This window comes from Phytophthora sojae (genome assembly GCF_000149755.1).
Source record: "Phytophthora sojae unplaced genomic scaffold PHYSOscaffold_1, whole genome shotgun sequence".
NCBI lineage: Eukaryota > Oomycota > Peronosporomycetes > Peronosporales > Peronosporaceae > Phytophthora > Phytophthora sojae.
This window is the reverse complement of record NW_009258115.1, coordinates 37105-56056: the sequence shown is the minus strand read 5'-3', so window position 1 is coordinate 56056 and position 18952 is coordinate 37105. Positions and strand designations below refer to the sequence as shown.

Genomic DNA, 18952 nt, shown 5'->3' with positions numbered 1-18952 from the left:
CAAGTGGATGAATTGCACGACCGACTTGTTGACGCTCAGCGAGCACATCGCGCTGTTGAGGTTGTGCTCGCTGCACTTCGAACAGCACATGCCGCGAAGACCCAACAGATGCGCGAGCTCCAAGCTGCGCTAGAGATCGCCAACTCGCGCGCTGAGGTAGCTCCGCCTACCGAGGGAATTCGCCCCAGCCCAGATTCCCCTCCGTCCGCTGCACTCAGTCAGCAGAAGCCCACGCCACCGTCACAACCTGAGACGAAGGCGTCAGCTACATCCCTTCCATTACTGGAGCGTCTGAAGGACGGAACCCTGGATCTGAACGAGCATCGAGAGGAGTTGTTGGCGGAATTCTCGTGTCATGATCAGCAACTAAAGCAACTGCAGGAACAAGTCCGCGCGCTGGAGCTGGTGAATACCACAAGCAAGCAGTTGTTGGCATCGCTGCATGAGGAGCTTCGCGAGGCCCAGAACCGTGAGCGCAACATGCGCGGTGAGTTTAGCGCTGAGCTCGAAGTTGTCCGAAAAAAAGTGGGGGAGGAAGCCCAAGCCATGCAAAGTGATCTAAAGCGCCAGATCCGCGAGCTCGAGCAGCGTTGCGAGGACGAACGAGCGGAAAAAATCCGACTGCAGGTGGCAGTGGACGAATTGGAGAGTGCTAGTCGAGCACGTGCCACAGCTCAAGCCAAGGACCAAGAGTTTCTTGCGCAATTCAAGAAGCAGCTTGAAAACGGCATTGTGGTGACCAAGTTCGGAGCGCGTGGCGTGCCTCACCAACGTGTTGTGTATTCAGACGCTCAGTGCCACTGGCTGTCGTGGCGTTCGCCTGCTACCTCGGTTGCACATGGTTCATTGATGCAACCGAAGGCCGACGCGAAAGTTGACACGTGCGATCTGGTGGAGGTGCTGCCAGGCGCGACCACGGAAACCTTCGCTCGCCAGCGCCCTGATGCACCTGCGCGCTGCTTCTCGCTCGTGTTCGTTCACCCTTGCCGAACCTTGGACCTTCAAGCGGACACGGCCGCGCAATGCCAGCAGTATCTTCGAGGTTTTCGTTTGCTGCAGGAGGAAGCTGCAATCAAGCGTCGTTAGGTATTCCATATACAGGACTTACAGAGCTTGCATGGTTGACTTCCTAGACATTTTTTAGCGTCGTTTGCCTATTCCTTTCATCAAACCGAGAAACCAACTGTAGTGTACGTCTAGATGCTTACTTGGACCTCAGTAAACTCCAACTTTCATTGCATGAACAGAAGCCTGAATGCGCCAACACATACAATCCCATTTTTGACTTTTTTCTATTGCTTTTCTTCTCCCTTTTGGTTGCGGCGACTTCCTCTTGCTATTAGTGATCTCGCCTACATACGGCGGTGGGGTCCTCGCCAGGCAACCTGACTGATATGGAATACACTCACTCGCTCAGCCCTTCCTTAATGCCAGCAACGACCTGCTGGTACTGCGGGAACCGAGGGATGTCTCCGGAGTAAACGAGGCTAGGCGGGTTCTGCATGGCCTCCTTCACAATTCGCTGGATGTCTGCAGCCGTGACCTGGTCGATCTTGGCGCACACAGACTCGGGCGTCTCACGCTCGCCGTACGTGAGCAGCTGACGACCAATGTCTTCGTACAGGATCATGCGGGATTCGAGGTTCATGAGCACCGACGACTTGAGCTGGTTCTTGGCACGCGCGAGCTCGATCGCGTCGACAGGCCGGTTAGCGACGCTCAGCATCTGGTTGCACAACAGCGCCACGAGGTTGCTGGTGTGCGACGGGAGGCAGGCGCCGTAGATACCGAGCAGACCGACGTCCGCGTGGATGGACGAGAAGGCGAAGGCGGACTCGACCCAGTAGAAGCGGTTCAGCACGCTCGTGTACAACCGCGAGTACATGCCCTTGCCAGGGCCACCGGCAGAGAAGCTGTCACCACCGCCCAGCAGCGTGTGGAGCACACAGATCGGCACGAGATCCTCGTGGTGCCAGCCACCCGTGGGGAACGCCAGCGCCGCGTACGAGAACTCGGACTCCGGGTTCGAAAGCGGGTACAGTCCCCCATTGTAGATCACCGGTTCCAGCGTCTCGGGGCTCGAGGGCGTCGCCATGGGCGTACCCTCCGGCGCAACGGGGACGTTGGCGAAGAACTTCTCGGCGAATTTCACCAGTCGCGCGTGGTCGACGCCCGATCCGGCAAGAACCATCTTCTGCGCGACAAAGTGCTCGGCGCGGAACTTCTTGACCTTCTCCACCGTGAGCGCGTCGATCTTGTCTAGCGGGCACTGCAGCGGGCGTCCCAACGGCGTGTCGGCTCCGTAGGCGGCCGCGTGGATGAACTCCTGCAGCATGGCCGGCGGGTTCTCCATGAGGTCCTCGGTCTGGATGCGCATGATGGCCTTGATGCCCTCCATCTCCTCCGGCACGAGGTCCACGTTGAGGATGGCGTCGGCCAGCAGCTCCAGGCCCTTCTCCACATTGTCGCGCAGCAGGTCGATCGTGTAGATGATCTGCTCGCGGCCGCACGAGGACGTCGTGAGGGCGCCGATGTCCTCGATCTCATGCACCAGCTGCGCGTGCGAGCGCGACGTGGTGCTCTTGAAGCCGAGGTGCTCCAGCAGGTGGCTCACGCCCACGCTGTCGTCGTCCTCGAAGCGGCTGCCGGCGTCGATGAAGATGCCGAGCGTGGCCGCCTGGCCGTACGTCTCCTGCGAGATGACGCGCAGACCCGAGGGCAGCACCGAGATCTCCGTCTGTGGGGGCTTGAGCTGGCTCGCGGGCTTGAGCTGGGGCAGGCCTGGCAGTTCGTGCTCCAGCGACAGCTGCGGCTTGGCGTCCACGGGCACCTCGGGCCGCAGGATGTCCTTGGGATCCACGTTCTGCGTGGGGGTGTGCGCCTGCGAGAAGGCGCGCGTCGGCAATGTCTGCAGCGGCGCCAGGCGGTTGCCGGCCACGCGCACGGCCGCACGACGCAGCGTCTGGAGGCTGCGCAGCGACACCATCGACCTCAACTGTCTGCTATGCGGAGACTTGGATAATGGGCGATCGAGCTGCTCCGTCCGACCGCTTCGACCCTCAGAATGATAAGTTTGGTGTGCGCGACACCAACGTACCATGATGGCGGTACACTTTGCTCGTTCACCTCACGCTCCAGCCATTACGATCATCACCATGGCCGGCAAGCGCAAGAAGACCCACTGGGCCGCGCGCCGCAAGACCAAGCAGGCGCGCCGCGACGGCCAGCCGGATGACGCAGAGCCGCGTCCGGACCGCCGCGCCGAGCGCTCAGACGCCGTCCACCCCGGCTCCTACGCGGCGCAGCGCCAGCGCCAGCACCCGACGGACGCAGCGGACAAGCCCGCGCTGTCGCTGCCGACCAAGCGCCGCTACGGCCTGTGGGTGGCCTTCTGCGGCAAGAACTACAGCGGCATGCAGATGAACGAGGGCGTCAAGACCATCGAGGCGGAGCTCGAGCGCGCGCTGTTCGAGGCCGGCGGCATCGCCGAGAGCAACTACGGCTTCCTACAGAAGATCGGCTGGAGCCGCGCGGCCCGCACGGACAAGGGCGTGCACGCGGCGGGCCAGCTGCTGACCGCCAAGCTGCACGTGGGCGAAGACGCCGACATCCCGGCCTTCGTCGGCAAGGTGAACGCCGCGCTGCCCGAGGATATCCGCGTGATGCACATGGTCACGGTCACCAAGAACTTCAACGCCAAGATGACGTGCGACCAGCGCACCTACGAGTACCTGGCGCCCACCTTCATCTTCGCCAAGCGAGCGCGTGCTGCAGCCATAAAGGAGTCGGAGAAGACGGAGGAGAAGGGAGATGCAGCGACTGCGCAATGGCCGTCGGACCTGCGTGACTCCGAGGAGGGCTTTGACGACAACGTGGTGATTGATAACACGACGCTAGAGGCGCACAAGGCCTTCCGACTAAGCGACGAAACGCTGGAGAAGCTGAACGCCACGCTGAAGGAGTACGTGGGGACCCACAACTTCCACAACTTCACGTCCAAGATGGAGCCGACCAACCCTCAGGCGAAGCGCTTCATTATTTCATTTGAGGCCGAACGTCCGTTTGTGCAGAACGACATGGAGTGGGTGCGGCTGCGTGTGGTCGGCCAGAGCTTCCTGCTGCACCACATCCGCAAGATGATCGGCACCGCTGTGGAAATTGTGTCGGGTGTTACGGACCCCTCGACAATCGAGCGCGCCATGCAGCTGACCAAGATGGACTTGCCCAAGGCGCCTAGTGTGGGCTTGTACTTGGCGCAAGCGCACTTCGAGGTGTACAACTTGAAGATGGCCGAGTCTATTCAAACGTCCCACCCGCCGCTGGACCTGAAGGAGCCTGCAGTCGCCGCTGCTGTGGAACTATTCAAGCGCGATTTCATCTTTGACCACATTATGAAGCACGAAGAGCGCACTCGGACGTATGCGAAGTGGCTACGCACCATGGAGGTGTTGCCGTTCGACTACGTGGCTAAGCCCTATTTGGAGTGGAAAAAAGAGAAGGAGGAGGAAGCCGAGCGTACCGACCGTGCTGGTAGGCGGGAGTTGGCCAAGGCAGCGCGAGCTGAAGTCGCTGCCCAGGCCAACAATCCGTCAGAGGTACCAGCCACAAAGGAAGTTGCCAAGACGGAGGAGGAATCTACCGCTAGCTGAGATTGCAACTAGGTTGGTGACTGCGTATTTTGGGATCATTTTGCTCATCTCATGAATAGACTGAAAGGCTTGCTACTACTGGGATCTACAAAATGCACCTGTCACAATAATATTAACGTGGTGCTCCTCGATACCATCGGAATATTTTTAGGAGACTAACTGCTGTGGCACGTATTGCTTTTTCTTGTGAAAGGGGCTACACGTTCTACGTGCGGGGTGCTGGACTCACTCGGGCCGCCAATCTCCAGTGCCTTTGCCGTTTACTTGGACGAGTGCCATCAGCTTGGAATTGATCGGAGCAGAATCGCCATGCGAGACTCCACAGGACCCGTGGAGCTTTCAGAAACAGCTCTGAAGCTGTCGAAGGTGATCGAGCGCGAGGCCAGACGCCGGTCAGAATTGCACAGCTCCCGGAAAATCCGCCTTCAATCTCATTTCCCGTCGTTTTCAAGGATGAAAACTGTGGAGCAGAGTCAGCGAAGCCAGCGGAGTGTACGCAGTCGTCGATCGATGTCGGTAACACCGACACCAGAGGAACCCACTATAGTCACGACAGTGGAGGGCAGTAGTCCTGAACTACCGGCTGTCGACTTGTCCAACGGCACGAAAGGAACTCTAACTCGGCAATGTTCTAAGACTGTCTCAGAGTCCCAGGCCGACGATGGCGAAGAGCCCACGAGTTGTATGCACAAGGTGTGGGTCTTCTTCGAGGACCCTCAGTCGTCTACTCCTGCGTACTACTTCTCGCTGAGCATCTATGGATTCATCATATTGTCTACATTCGTCTTTGTTGCTGAAACGGAGGCTGTGTTCGACCCCTACATGTCGGTGCTTAATGCTCTGGAGGCCATTTGCGCTGGTGTCTTCTCGTTTGAACTCGTTGGTCGCTTTCTCGTGTGTCCCAGTAAACTGGTCTTCCTCCAAGGTACGCCGTTGTTTATTCATTAAGATCATTACTATTACCCGTACGCGTTTGTTCTGACAACGTTTTAATACGTCACTCTGTTAGACATCTCCAATTGGGTAGACTTTGTTGCAGTCTTCCCTTTTTACATGGAGTCATTGCTGGCTTTCGACAATGCTGGATCCCTCGGGGCCATTCGAATCGTGAGACTTACCCGAGTGGCACGGGTCCTGAAGATGTCACGGTACTCATCAGCCATTCAAGTTTTCACGCAGGCTATCTCCATCAGTATTAAACCGCTGACCATGCTGATCTTCCTAATGTCGATCGCGATGATTATTTTCTCTTCTGCCATCTACTTCGCGGAGTATACAAGCGATGGTTGTCGTGCGGATGGCTGGATGGGCAAGTGTGACGGGGACGCTAAAACTTCCGACGTGGTGTATTCCGTCTCTGCTGCAGCGGCAGTCGCATCGGTGGAAACCAGTGACGCTTGCGTATGCGTGGATCCAAACCCATACCAAGGCATTGCCACGTCTTTTTGGTGGTGCATCGTCACCATGTCAACTGTGGGGTATGGTGACATGACGCCTGTGACTTGGACGGGTAAGGTGGTCGGATGTTGCACTGTTCTGACGGGCATGCTTGTGCTCGCGCTGCCGATCACGGTTATCGGTACCAATTTCCAGAAAGTCATGAAATCGGTCATGCACGAAACCATGAAAAGCAATGTGGACTTCCTCAAAGGGAAACGCATGATCTGCCGCAACGAGATTGAAGCCATCCTAGAACGCTTCCATGCTGTCACGGAGGGAATTCATCTCGACATCGACGATGTAATTAACGTATACGACACGGACAACAGCGGTATGCTCGAGGACGACGAACTCGCAAAGTTTCGCAACGATCTCGAAGTTCTACAGAACCGCGCCATTATGAACCAATTGGTTGTGCCTGGTGTTGGTCTCCACCACCACCACCATCGTCCATCGTCCACACACCCAAGGCATCGATCAGGTGCGGTGACCATTGCACCTTCGCCTACAGAACTGTTGCTGCAAAGCAAAGCTCGTACCGACAGCGTCGGGCATCGTTTATCGAACGGAACGATATCCTCACGGCCATCGACCGTTGTTGGTACTGACCCGAACGCATTTATCGACCCCTCACCTCAAAGTGGGCCCAATGCTGATGCTGCAGGTCTTGCTCAGCCCAAAGTGTCATCGTCCAGCTCGTCCCCTCTGATTATGCCGGACAATGAGCTGCTGCTTCGACTGCTCGATATGCAGGAGAGTTTCCAGGAGCGGCTTCTTGAAACCGAGCAGCGGCTCGAGTCCAAGCTCAACAACCTGACCAAGATCCTCATTCGGCTCGAAGGAATGATGGAGGACGAAGACTGAGAGAGAAATGCCACCATAACTATTTATTTGAACACGACACTCGCACAACTTTCGTCTAACCGAGATACGCCACCGTATTACTACTTAGTAATTCTCAATTTTGCACAAACTTATTGCTACTCTAGTGATTACGAAGTAAGTAAGTACTCAGCAATCAGCTTGGATTTCTGCGACGCCCATACTCCCCTTGGGCTCTAGTAGCTCCATGAAAAGCTCGAATGTGTTCTCCCACGCCTCCATAACTTCCGGAGATGCTCCTCGCAGCGCCCGCCTTAGCTGTTGGCTCCCTCGCCTCAGTTTCATGTCTTCACTCACGATGCCACCGTTTGCGTTGGCCTCGTCGACTACATCTTCGTCTTCTTCTTCGTCTTCATCGCTGTCATCGCCACTGCTAGCACTGCTCTCAATCTCTTCGTCGTCATCGTTGCTACTGAACCATTCGGTAACGAACTCACTCGTACTCTTCTTCTGCTGTACCGCAAGCTGCGCAGTTGCAAGTACCAGACTAAAGTACGGGTGCGACTGAAGCACTTGTAGCAGGTGCTCAGACTTCAGTACGAACAGGTCGCACGCGCGGATGGTTGTAACCGTCATGAGGCTCACGGAGTGGCCAAGCAGCCCGATTTCTCCTATATAGTCACCTCCCCTGTAGCGGTTAGCGGGGTACATGAGTGGGTTGGACACGCTCTTGGACAACAGGTAGCCTCGAACCACAAAGTACATGGCCTTGCACACGCTGCCTTCGACAATGACTGCTTCTCCTCGTGGATATCCTTCGAAGCGAAGGCACTTCGCTATCGAGTACGTGAGGTTTGCGATGTGGAACGTCACACCATAGTCCGGCTTTTCAACCTCTTCAGCACCCGCACCCTTGTCCTCAGCTTTTTCCTCGCCCTTGTTAGCGTCTCCACTCTCAGCGTCTCCATCGCCGTGAATGCCTCCGCGGATAAGCGGTCGAAACACTTGATACATAAACAAACTGAGCGGTTGTTTGGCGATGACCATGATACCCTCGGTTCGAACGCTCGCTGGTAGGTCTTCGAATATAAGCTGGTAGTCGACGCCTGCGTGCGAAGACCACCACGACGTAAGGAAGTTATCAGCGCGCTGCTTCAGCGCCGTGCTGACTTTCCATCGAGCCAAGGAGCGTTCAACAATGAGGTGGTTCTTGCGAAACTGGACCTCGTTGTCGATGTATAGCAAAAACACGTTGGCCATCTCCGCGATCATGAGGGCCATGATAAGCTGGCCGACGAATGAGATCACAATGGTGAACGCAAAGTTAAGCTGCGAGGCCGGTACAAATGTTCTGCTTTTCTTCACGAAAGCCGTGACCGCAAAAGACAAACCTCGGAAGAGTCTCATCATCAGCAACTCGGGCGATGGGTCATCCGAATCCAGCAAAGACGACGGCAGCCAGTTCTGCCACTCGGTACCAAAGCCATCGTAAATCGAAACTGCGAAGTAAGCACACGAAGTCCAAAACATTGCCAGCAGGTACAACAGCCAGAGCGTTTGGGCGCGGTTCACCTCGTATGACACGCTACGACGCGTGATCTCATTGCGGTAGTACACGAGGTTGACCACTTTCAAGCAGCGGTTGAGGCGCAGCCATTTACAAAGTAGCAGTCGACTTGGTCCACTCGAAAAGCTTGTGGCGAAGTGGTTTAACGGGAACGTAGCTGCTAGATCGAGAGCTAAACGTTCGCGCTTGTACCCCACGAGCTGGTCCTGCTCGTACAGCTCCATGGCTGCTTGGTTTGTTCGCATGTGGAATTGAAACCAGATATCCACCCAGAAGACCACCTCACACAGCGCTTCAATAATGCGCAAGCACACGGGAATCACGTTCCACCTGTCGAGTGAGTCGTACGTTAGGCGGTAAGGTATCATCACAGCCACGTAGACTGTGCAGATAGATAAAAGTCTCATCCACTGAAGGTAGAATAGGCTCTGAATCTCTGCGCCATGTGCGAGCTGCTTCGCTATTTCCTGTAGCGAACGCAACGCTGGAACCACCCAGCGTAGGACCAACTTCGCTGCCCGGAGCTTTCGCCACTGCTGGATAATCCAAGTCTTTAACCGGCGAGGGGCGTCCTCTGTCGAGTTTGGCCCCTTTCGGTGACTCAGAAGGAGCTGCTCAATGTTCTCCGCCCGAGCATTGACCAGGTCCATACGTGACGCGGTTCGCCGGAGTCCACGGCGACGATTAGCGGGCCCACCATCGGGAGCTTGCGCCTCGTAGGCAAGACGTTGCAATCGTTGTTGCTGCTGCTGAATCTTGACAATTCGCAATACCTTTTGCTGCCATTCAGGGTAGCGTACGAACACCAACTCCAATGAATGGCGCGACAGCTTGTAGAGGATGCATGACGTGTTGGCTTTCACGTACGCATTACGCGGAGTATTCGTGAATAGGGCCGCCTCTCCGAAGTAGCTTCCGGCCGTGATCTCATTCACTTTCCGCAATCCGCTGAGGCTAACTCGAGCGCCAGAAGGAGCGGTTGGGAAGGCGACAGTGCGACCACCCGCCCCGTTGCCACCTGCATGCGGTAGCAATGGGATGTAAATGTCTAATACACCAGTGTAGATGAAAAACATTTCGCTTCCTTCTTCACCGAAATGGCAGATGAACTCGTCCTTGACATACAGCACTTGGGTGAAGAGAGATATGAGCATGCGCGTGACTGAATCCTCCATGCCGACGAGGAACGCCACCTTGACGATCATGGGCTGCAGCTGGAACATGCGCATATCGACAACCAGTGACGGGGGAAGAACGCGTTCAAGCACGTGCTCCTGCGTGATAGAGTGGAAGCGTTTGAAGAAGAAATACTTCTTGAACTTCTCTTCAACGCGCGGTGGCAAGTCAAAGTGGCGCAGGAGCTGGCGTAAAGAACTCAACTTGGCCACGAAATGGCGGTTCTCCGAGTCTTGCAGCTCAATCACGTCGGAGATGTGACCAACGACGTATGCGAAGAGGAAGAACCCCGTCGTCATCACGATCACACTGAAGATGCACTCCCCCACCGTCTTCGGCAGCTCACCTTGGCTCGAATTGGACATCAAACCATAGGCCCAAAAAGTGGATGCTAGGTATTGGAGCCCACGCGCGCCTGACTCCAATGACTTGTAAGGGCCCCACAGTGTAGCTCCGAAGCTTGGCGACCAATCGTCTCCACCGCTCATAACAATATGAACTCCAGACTTGTGGGCTGCGAAATCAAACCAGATACACCCGAACATGTGCGAGGCGAGAAAGGAATAGTAGACGAGCTTGAGGAGCCGAAGCTCCGTCGTGAGCTTCACGTACTTCGTCTCCAGTGTACGGAACTGGCTTGAGCCCTTGAAGTATCGGAGCATCTTGTTGATGTTGAGTACCTCCAAACGCGTTGATGTTAGAGTCCAGTTGAGGATAAACAACGGGACGAGAGCAGCCATATCGATAGCGAAGTAGACCGAGCGCAAGTAGCGGCGCTGAATCACGACGAGATCCATCACCTTGTTACCGTATTCATAGAACCCCAAGCGCAGGTGGAGATACGCATCCAGGACGAATAGCAGCTCAAGCGCGATCATTACTCCATCGGCAAAGGCGCGACCGTGCGTGGTCTCATTCACCCCGAAGCAAATGTAAAACATGACCAACGTTCCTTGTAGAGTTGACGCCATTAGCATTGTGGCCTCCCATATCCCCACGAACGGCCAGTCCGGGTCTACAGCTGTGCCTCGCTGCCACCACTCCAGATTCTTCGCCAGCAACTCCACAAAGCCCGTCAATTGTTTGCGTCGAAGTGCTCGGCGCATGGTTGGGTTGTTCAAACCAAGCGCGACTCGCGGCTGGAATGCCCTCAGATCCGCCGAGCGTGCAACGCGCGAGTCGTGAAGTCGTTGCTCCAACTTGCGCAAACATTCGGGTAATGTCGGCAACACGCAGTGCATCGCGTGTAGATGTTCACGCGATATATACACCACGATGCAGCCGCTAACGGCAGTCACACGCTCTGCATACCCCACACCGGTAGTCGACCTTACACTTGAGCGCCGTCGACTTTCACGTCTGTCGCGAGCACCAGTCGATTGAAGTGCTGCCGTCCCGAAAAAGCCACCAAGCGGGACATGCCGAGGGACTTCCCCATCCAGCGTTATGGACACCTTGCCTTCCAGCAGGAAAAAGAGTCCGCTGGCGTAGTCCCCGCGACGGTAGATGATCTCTCCCTGCCCATAAAGCACAAACTTGATATTATCCAGGAAAATTTCTTCCAGCTGCTCGAGGACTGTCGGTCCTGCCGACTCCTGCATCGGTGTAGTAGCACCATCGCTCTCAGGGCTGGTCGTATTGCTGCACAGCATTTCCAACGAGTCCATCGCTGGTGTGCAAATGCTGCGCACAACATCGCGTTTGATGGCGCCTGGGAGATCCTCGAGCAGTTCATCAATGATAGCACCGCGATGAGCAGACCACCAGAAGTCCAAGAAAGAATTCACGCGTAAATGAATAGAAAGCGGGGCGTTCTGGCGCTTGAGAAAGCGCTGGAAGCGCGCGCGCGCCGCGAAAAACTCTTTTTGCTCCAGCGCTGACGCCGTAAAACCTTTTTGAACATGATCCACGACAATAGCGGTGATGAAAAACCCACTCAGCATAAAGATCAATGCGGCTCCATATTCTGTATCGCTGGCAGGCTCGACCATTCGCCCGACCGCAGCCAGCACGTTTGCAGCATAATACAGTGATCGAAAATATTGCTCTGCTCGTATTTCTTGAACTCGAGTACTGTCGGAAGCAAGGGCAATGCCAGAGATCGTTACGAAGTGGGTAGTATTTAGTCGCTCAATGTACACGTCTTCCGATGGCAACCACTGGTTCTCGCCTGTGCTGAAGCTGTCGAGATACGTCGTGCTAAAGTACAAACAGGCAACGATATGGTACAGCATCAAGAACAAAACCCCGAGCATCATGAGCTTGTGACGACTAGTTAGCCGGAAGTACGCTTCCACCTCGCTAGCATATCCACGCAATCGATAGCCTCCAATTAGTCTAGGCAGCCGAAGCGCTGGGTGTGTGAACTTCGCTGGTACAAAGATCCAGTAGGGCCACGAGCAGCATAAATCGAGGAAGAATCTCCCGCTTGACAGATATCGTTCAGCTGTCCGCGTGGGCTCCAAGATCTTCTCAGAGTTGACGGAGAAGGACAAGTGCAAACTTCCGTAGATGTTGACCCAGAGCACGAAATCTGTCACAATATTTAGCGCGATAAGGAACCAGCTCGTCCACAAGTCGTCCAAGGCGGAAAATGACAGAAGCAAAGGAATCATCACCCAGTTGTAACAAGTCACGGCAGCAACGACAGCAATCCATAACATTCTCCAACTCGACTCGGCATCTACACCACGGCCCATGAGGAAACGATGCCACCAGCGACGACGTGGTGCTGAAGATCCCGCGAGATGAGCAAACTGTTCATAGTAACCATGGATGGCATCGGCTGGCTTCACCTCGTTGTCATGGAAAAAGTTGTCGCGAAACATGGTCAATCTGTTTATTCCGGAGGCAAGAAATGACGTCCGTCGGTTCCCCGCGGGCGCCTGTTCTGTCGTAGCTGTACCAAGTCCTGCCTTGCCTTGGGGGATAATGGGGAAGATCTTGATGGAAGTCACGCCTTTCAGTAGTTTCCGTGACGATAGCACGCTGTCACTGTGAAAACTGTCGTTGTGCGAAGTCTTACGATGTGGCGGCACTGGTAAGGAGCGCCGAGGCGCCATCGAGCTTTCAGGAGTGGTGCGGGCTCCAAGAAGTGGTTGAAAAGGAGGTCGGGGGGTGATGACAGTCGTTGGCATAGCATCTTGAGGTTGCAGAGAGTTATCTTCTGCAACGTCTTGGGTTGGGGTCTTCGTGAGATCATCAGCTTTCGTGGGGTCATCCAACACCTTTCGCCTACTACCTTTCCTCGCATGAGCGCGTGCATGGAGAAGTTGTTTGAGTCGAACGAGCTGGACAAATGACAGAACCAACTTTGGCTTTGGTTCTTGTTCGCCTTGTGCATTATCAGCGGGAGGTGGCGGCATCTCCACAGTGCTGCTTTTGTGAAGCATCTCGGCGACGGTGTGGTTAATTACTTTGGCGTATTGCGGGTATCCCTCGAGAAGTTTGTCGGCGTCGGCACGTGAAAGTCGATACAGCGTACAATACGTAGCCGTGATGACTGTAGCAGTGCGCGGTTGTCGAGCGAACACAGCAACCTCACCCACGAAGGATCCTTTGCGCAGCTCGCGCACTTTCACCCCACCGACAACGGTGTGTAACACGCCTGTGTGAACAATGTACATGGCATTTCCGTGATCTCCAGCGCGAAAGAGCGCAACCCGTGCCGGCAGTGCAATCAGCTCAAGTAATCGGGTCACAGCACGAATGAAGATGGAGTCACACCCGGCAAACACCGGCACCAAGGCGACAGTGGCTTCGAGAAGCTCGACTTGGATATCCACCGAGATTGAAGGACAAAGGCGGCGCGCAGCTTCTCGGTCATTAGCTTCAGCTTGTGTGTGATATCTCTGAAGGTAGTCCACAGCTTGTGCCTGCAGTTGAATGGGGACCCGATGGAAGGCCAAAATGTGCTGAAACTGGTGCACGCGCGCCTCGGCCAGCTCTGCGTCGCCATCTTCGCACTTGGATAGCAGGAAGAACGTTGCGCATAGTGCCGTGAACAGTGTAAACCCACAAAGCCCGACCACAATCGTGAAAGCGAACTCAGCGTTGTAGCGAGGAAGCTCGCCCTCGAAGCCTCCCGTGAGAAGTCCAAACGCCCAAAACAGCGACATCAGATACTGTCTTCGTGCAGTGTGGTGTCCGTCTTGCGGGGCGTGAGGTAGCCAGTGATTCGTTTCCCCGCCTGGCGCTGGGTGATCGTAGCCAAAGCTAAAACGTCCACAAGCTACGAAGTGCGTCAACAGCAGCGTAAACCCGAGTACCTTGGTAAGCTTGAGCGCGGCAAAATGCCTTGCGTACAGGTCATCAAGATTCGAAGCGAGGGCGGGTAGACGCCACACCCGCACAAGTTTGTGCATCTCCAGCAGCGCTATCGAGCGCGATCCGGTCGTGCTGCTAGGTAATACCACAGAAAGTGGGGCCAGTGCAAGTAAATCTGCCAGGAACGCTGGTGACGAGAGATACTTTCGTCGCGCCTTTCGGGCGTCGCGTAATACATTGCCATTCTCGTAGTAGCCTGTGTTGAGTTGCACGTAGATATCTGCACAAAATAGAAGTTCACACACGTACACGACGGCAAGTTGCGACCGCGTGGCTTTGGGGTGAAATGCTGCTAGGAACGGGATGGCTGCGAGCTCGAAGAGAATTGCTGCGAGTCGGATCTGCTGACATGTCCGGATAAACCGGGAGCTGGGGTCGAACGCGTTGTGATTCTCGGACATGAGGAACTCGGAAGAGCCCGTGCGGCCACGCTGGCGTAGCAGCATTGCCATTTTGCTTGGCACCCGGGATACCGAAGACCGCCGGCGACTGCGACTGGACGGCCATGAGATCGACGGAGCCGGCACCACGCGCATGCCTTGGGTGGGGCCAAGTGGGTGAAGTACTCGGCCGATTTACGCTGCAGGCCGCGTGCAAGGCTCGTTACTCCGCTCTGCCATCAGCGCAGCAGCGTGCTATTCGGCGACAACAGTATTTATAGGGGAAATCGTCACGAAACGACCACCTCGACTCACCTCACCTCGCCAGCTCTAGCGAGTACCTTTGGTTAATCGCCACGCGACTAAAACAAGTGCACGCACCTCAAGACCTGCTTTCTCGCGATGGTGTGTGTCTGCTAAAGACCTGAATAAAGGTAACGAGCACAGTTCAGTGAGGCAAAATGTTTTCAAACTTAAGTTAAACCATGCTCTCGCAAGAGCAACATCACATCTTAAAACTCGACCACGTCCGGCAGCTCCGGCAGGTTTGTCAACTTTGCGCCAAAAGAGGGCGGAGGAGGGGGAGGGGAAGGAGGCGCGCTTTTGCCTGACGAGGAGGCGGCAGCGCGCTCTTCCGGGGTCGGGAGTTGCGGACCGATCATGGGCTCTTCCTGGCTTGAAGGTGCCGGTTCAGGTCCTGCAGCCTTACGGACACTTAGCCCGGCCACGAACCCCATGTTCGGACGCATAAAGCTAGGCTGCGGCCCCACGGGCGCGCCATAGCTGTATGGAGCTGGGTACATCGGAGGGTACGCACCAAACGTGGCTGCTAGACCGTAGGCAGGCATGCTCTGCGGGCCTGCCGGGTACGACGGCACGAACGGAGGCGGCACGACCTGGTACATCGGCATGACGTGCGGTTGACCTGCTGCTCCCTGGCTGTTTGGTGCAGAAGCAGGGGCGACAGCAGCAGCGACAGCCACGGCAGGGCCCACCACAGGAGCAGGGGCAGCGATCTGCTCGATGGCCGGGAGAGCTTCAGTCTGGACGGACGAAGAGGCAGACTTGGGCGCCGACACCGGCGCGGGCTCCGGAGCCGCAGGCGGCTGCTGAGCTGGCTCTGGTGCCGCGACAGGCTGTTGAGCTGGTTGCGGCTCCGGCGGCGTCTCCACGACGACCAGTGCATTCGAGACCTCGGCTATAGCTTCAACCTCTGCAGCAGCTGCTGCAGCACGCTCGGCGTCGCGCTCCTCTTTCTTCTGGATACGCTCCGCAGGCGACGTGTACTTCTCTTTCTTCTTGGTTTTCTTCTTCTCCTTCCTTTCCTTCTTCTCCTTGCGCTCACGCTCCCGACGCTCCTCCTCGGCCTGCTTGAGCTCTACCAGCTTCCGCAGCTCGGCCTCTGCCTGTCGCTGTTTGGCCTTCTCGCGCTTCAGTTTCTCCTTCATCTCGCGGCGCTCCTTCTTGTCGCGCTTCTCCTGCTCTTCACGGGCCTTGGCCTCTTCACGAGCACGCTGCTCTTCGCGGTGGGCCCGAGCAAGCTCAGCGGCCTCGAGAGCAGTCCGCTCCTCTTCCTCCTTCTCCTTTAGCAGACGTTTCTTGGCACGACGCTCGGCACGGTACTTCTTCTTGAGCAGGCGGAGCTCCTCGGCCTCTGCACTCTCCGCCTCAGTCATATCAGTCGCAACAACCACTGGGATGGGTGCCTGCTCCCCCTCAACCTCTTCTTCCTCCTCCTCTTCTTCATCCTCGCCACTGGCGTATCCGCCATTGATGCTGTTGGTGTTCTCGCTGTTGCTGACGAAGCTCTTCTTGTGGCTCTTGGAGCTGCGACGGCTGCGGCTGCTGCGACGCTGGTGCATCTCCTCGAGCTCCGCGATGCCCTCGACATCAACATCGCCTTCCATCACCATGGACTCGTCTTCGTCATGCTGTTCCTCGTCGCTCTCATCACTCCCAGCGGACGGACGGCTGTGGCTGTGACTGCGGCTCTTCTTCGGGTGGCGCGCATCCTTGCGCATGGTCGCGAGTCTCGCGGCCGCCATCTCGGCGTACAGGTCGCGGTTGGACTCGAGCTTCTGCGCGCGGCGCTTCATGTTCTTCTCGTTCTCCTTGCGGGCCTCGCGGGCCGCGAACTCCTCGTCCACGAACTCGGCGTCCTCGTCCTCGTCACTTCCAGGCGCTCCCTTGACGACCACAGCGCCGAACCTGCTGGCGCCTCCCTCTTCGAACAAGTACGAGTCGGTGGCGAGCGTCTTGGTCTCTCCACGCGCGTCCAGCAGCTCCTTGTCCAGCAGAACGGGCTTGGCGTTGTCCTGCACTTCGTACTTGGACGTGGTGGCCTCTCCGCTGGCCTCTCCGTAGAGCCCCCAGTCCGCAGGCTCGCTCTTGTCGCCGTTCGGCAGCTCCAGCGAGGCCGCAGACGCGTCCGACTCGGTCCTGAACAGGCCGTCGTGGCCCGGGAAGCGGCCCTGGTCCTCCGAGTCCGTGGAGTGGTCCGCGTTCACGTCGCTCTCGCCGCGGGGCTTGCCGCTCGAGGCGCCCGTATACGCGCGCGGCTTGCCGTTCTCGTCCACAGCCGACTCGACGCTCTGCGTGCGGCGCAGCGGCACGAGGCTGCCGACGCTGCCCAGACGCATGTCGCGGCCGCCTTGGAAGGCCGACTGGATGGCCATGAGCTCGAGCCACTTGTCCTTGTCGGCGGCCGAGGGCGCCACGCACTGGAAGAGCTTCTTGTCGCGCGTCTCCATGGTGAAGGCGTGCTGGTAGCGGTGGAAGCCCGTCTTGCCGTCCCAGTCGCTGATGCACTTGATCTGGTGCACGCTCGAGGGCTTCTCCGGGTGCGCGTCGTACGCGCGGCGGCTCTTGTAGCTGCGCAGCATCACGCACTTGTGGTCGTCGGCGTCCAGCTCCCACGTGGCCACGCAGTAGCGGTCGTGCATGACCGGCATCTTGGCCAGGCGCTTCTTGAGCGAGCCCTCCATGGCGATGGGCACGGGCGACGCCGGCTCGGACGTGAGGCTGCTGGTGATGCTAGCGCTGGCGCTGGCGCTGGTGCGGGGCACGTCGGCGACGTGCGAGTGGCGGGACTTGCGCTTGCGGCTGCTCAGAAATCCGCGAATGCGGTGGCGGCCCGACGGGGTGGACGGCTCGGCCATCGGGACCGGAAGACACTGACCAGAAGGGGCTCCAGGCGCGAGGGAAACTACAGCAATGAGCGGAAACACGAAGCTGGATCGACGGAAGTCGTCTTCGTGTCTTTGTATTCGCCAGAATAGTAGTTAAATACTACAGTAGTACAACTGCAAATTTGTATAATACTAATTTACGAGTGATACATTAGTAGTGTCCAGATCACCTTAAGCGGATTTGAAGATGGGGCAAACTTCCCCCAATGCAGGTTGAGACAACGTCCGACACAATATACAGTACTTACTTACCCTGTAGCTGGCTAAAATAATGAGCCGAGCGCCTTTAGAGATCATTGTTTGAGTATTATAAATCATTCGTTTTTTCATGGGATATTAGAAATAGGAAATCTAGGAGAAACGTGAAAATCCCATTATTCTTTAGGTAGCGATATTTCAGGGCGACTCATGAAGCACAATCGGATGGGCTATTACCGTGGATCATGTCCTCATAACGTGTATTCCGTAGACGAGGCTGCAGCAGCGCGCAGCATCAGGAGTAGATAGCAGTCTAAACCCCAACAAATTCAAATTCAGGTTGAACTCTAGTCAAATGAGTAATATAATTATTGTTCCTTGTTCGTAAATCTTTGTGTTTAATTTGAGCTCGATTGTAACTCGTTAATTTTCAAATAACCTCCCTTTGGTGGTATTGAATACCGTTCTGAAGCAGGCTGTTACGTGTAGCGTAAGTCATGCCTCCTTAAAAAGACAGTATAAGATGTGGAACCTAGACTTTTTGAGTCCCGAGTACCCTCCCTGACCACTGCTCCGCGACCTGAGCTCTAATTTGTCAGACGCGGCACCTCCCTCCCCTGTTTTAGCCAATTGCGCCCAGTTTTGCAGTAGCCAGATACCTTTTTGTGAGACGTCAGCAACACAAAAAGTTGTTTTTAGAGCCACAAAGCAGCGCACCAGATTACTTATGTGTTTTGCATACGCTTTGATTGTAGGGAAGCGCTATCATTGGATGAAGTAGACTTGGTAAATCAAAAAGTGGATAAATAGCAGCAAGGACCTAGGTACCAATAACCGAGTTGACATGCTGTGCAATTTTCTTAGGCTCTGATTCGCGTCGGAAAACGTGGTTTGGTGATATCGGACGATATTACCATTAGTACCACTCTATAAAACTACTACTACTACAGTAATCAGCAAATCATTATAAGTACGGTAGAATATAGTATTCGAGGTAGTAATAGTAAATTGAAATTTTATTTATTAATGTCACTAACGGCAAAAGTATTACTTTGTACTACATATTTTGGGTATATGCTGTTCCTGGACCCAATTGTTTTAGAATCCCTTCGACATGGCGACCAGTCCCCCGTTGCGAGGGCGGAAGTGCTGCAGCAGGCCAGCGGGCCGATATAATAGCGTACAGTGCATGCTATACATCCATGT

General features: G+C 55.9%; 5 protein-coding genes across 5 annotated transcripts; 2 read left to right on the top strand and 3 right to left on the bottom strand.

Moving 5' to 3' along the window:
* Positions 1-1405: 1405 nt before the first annotated feature.
* On the bottom strand, positions 1406-2986 carry PHYSODRAFT_320443 (hypothetical protein; the record flags this gene model as incomplete). Its single annotated transcript, XM_009515488.1, has 1 exon — positions 1406-2986. One exon carries the CDS (start codon positions 2984-2986, stop codon positions 1406-1408), a length of 1581 nt encoding a protein of 526 aa, XP_009513783.1.
* A 169-nt stretch (positions 2987-3155) lies between these two features.
* PHYSODRAFT_308307 (hypothetical protein) lies at positions 3156-4649 on the top strand (the record flags this gene model as incomplete). The annotated part of the gene is made up of 1 exon (XM_009515487.1): positions 3156-4649. The coding sequence occupies one exon, from the start codon at positions 3156-3158 to the stop codon at positions 4647-4649; it is 1494 nt and encodes a 497-aa protein (XP_009513782.1).
* A 309-nt stretch (positions 4650-4958) lies between these two features.
* On the top strand, positions 4959-6953 carry PHYSODRAFT_320441 (hypothetical protein; the record flags this gene model as incomplete). Its single annotated transcript, XM_009515486.1, has 3 exons — positions 4959-5574; positions 5659-6516; positions 6754-6953. 3 exons carry the CDS (start codon positions 4959-4961, stop codon positions 6951-6953), a joined length of 1674 nt encoding a protein of 557 aa, XP_009513781.1.
* A 147-nt stretch (positions 6954-7100) lies between these two features.
* On the bottom strand, positions 7101-14516 carry PHYSODRAFT_474552 (hypothetical protein; the record flags this gene model as incomplete). Its single annotated transcript, XM_009515485.1, has 2 exons — positions 7101-12489; positions 12967-14516. 2 exons carry the CDS (start codon positions 14514-14516, stop codon positions 7101-7103), a joined length of 6939 nt encoding a protein of 2312 aa, XP_009513780.1.
* Positions 14517-14872: 356 nt separating this feature from the next.
* Positions 14873-17518, bottom strand: PHYSODRAFT_308305 (hypothetical protein; the record flags this gene model as incomplete). Its single annotated transcript, XM_009515484.1, has 1 exon — positions 14873-17518. The coding sequence occupies one exon, from the start codon at positions 17516-17518 to the stop codon at positions 14873-14875; it is 2646 nt and encodes an 881-aa protein (XP_009513779.1).
* Positions 17519-18952: the final 1434 nt, after the last annotated feature.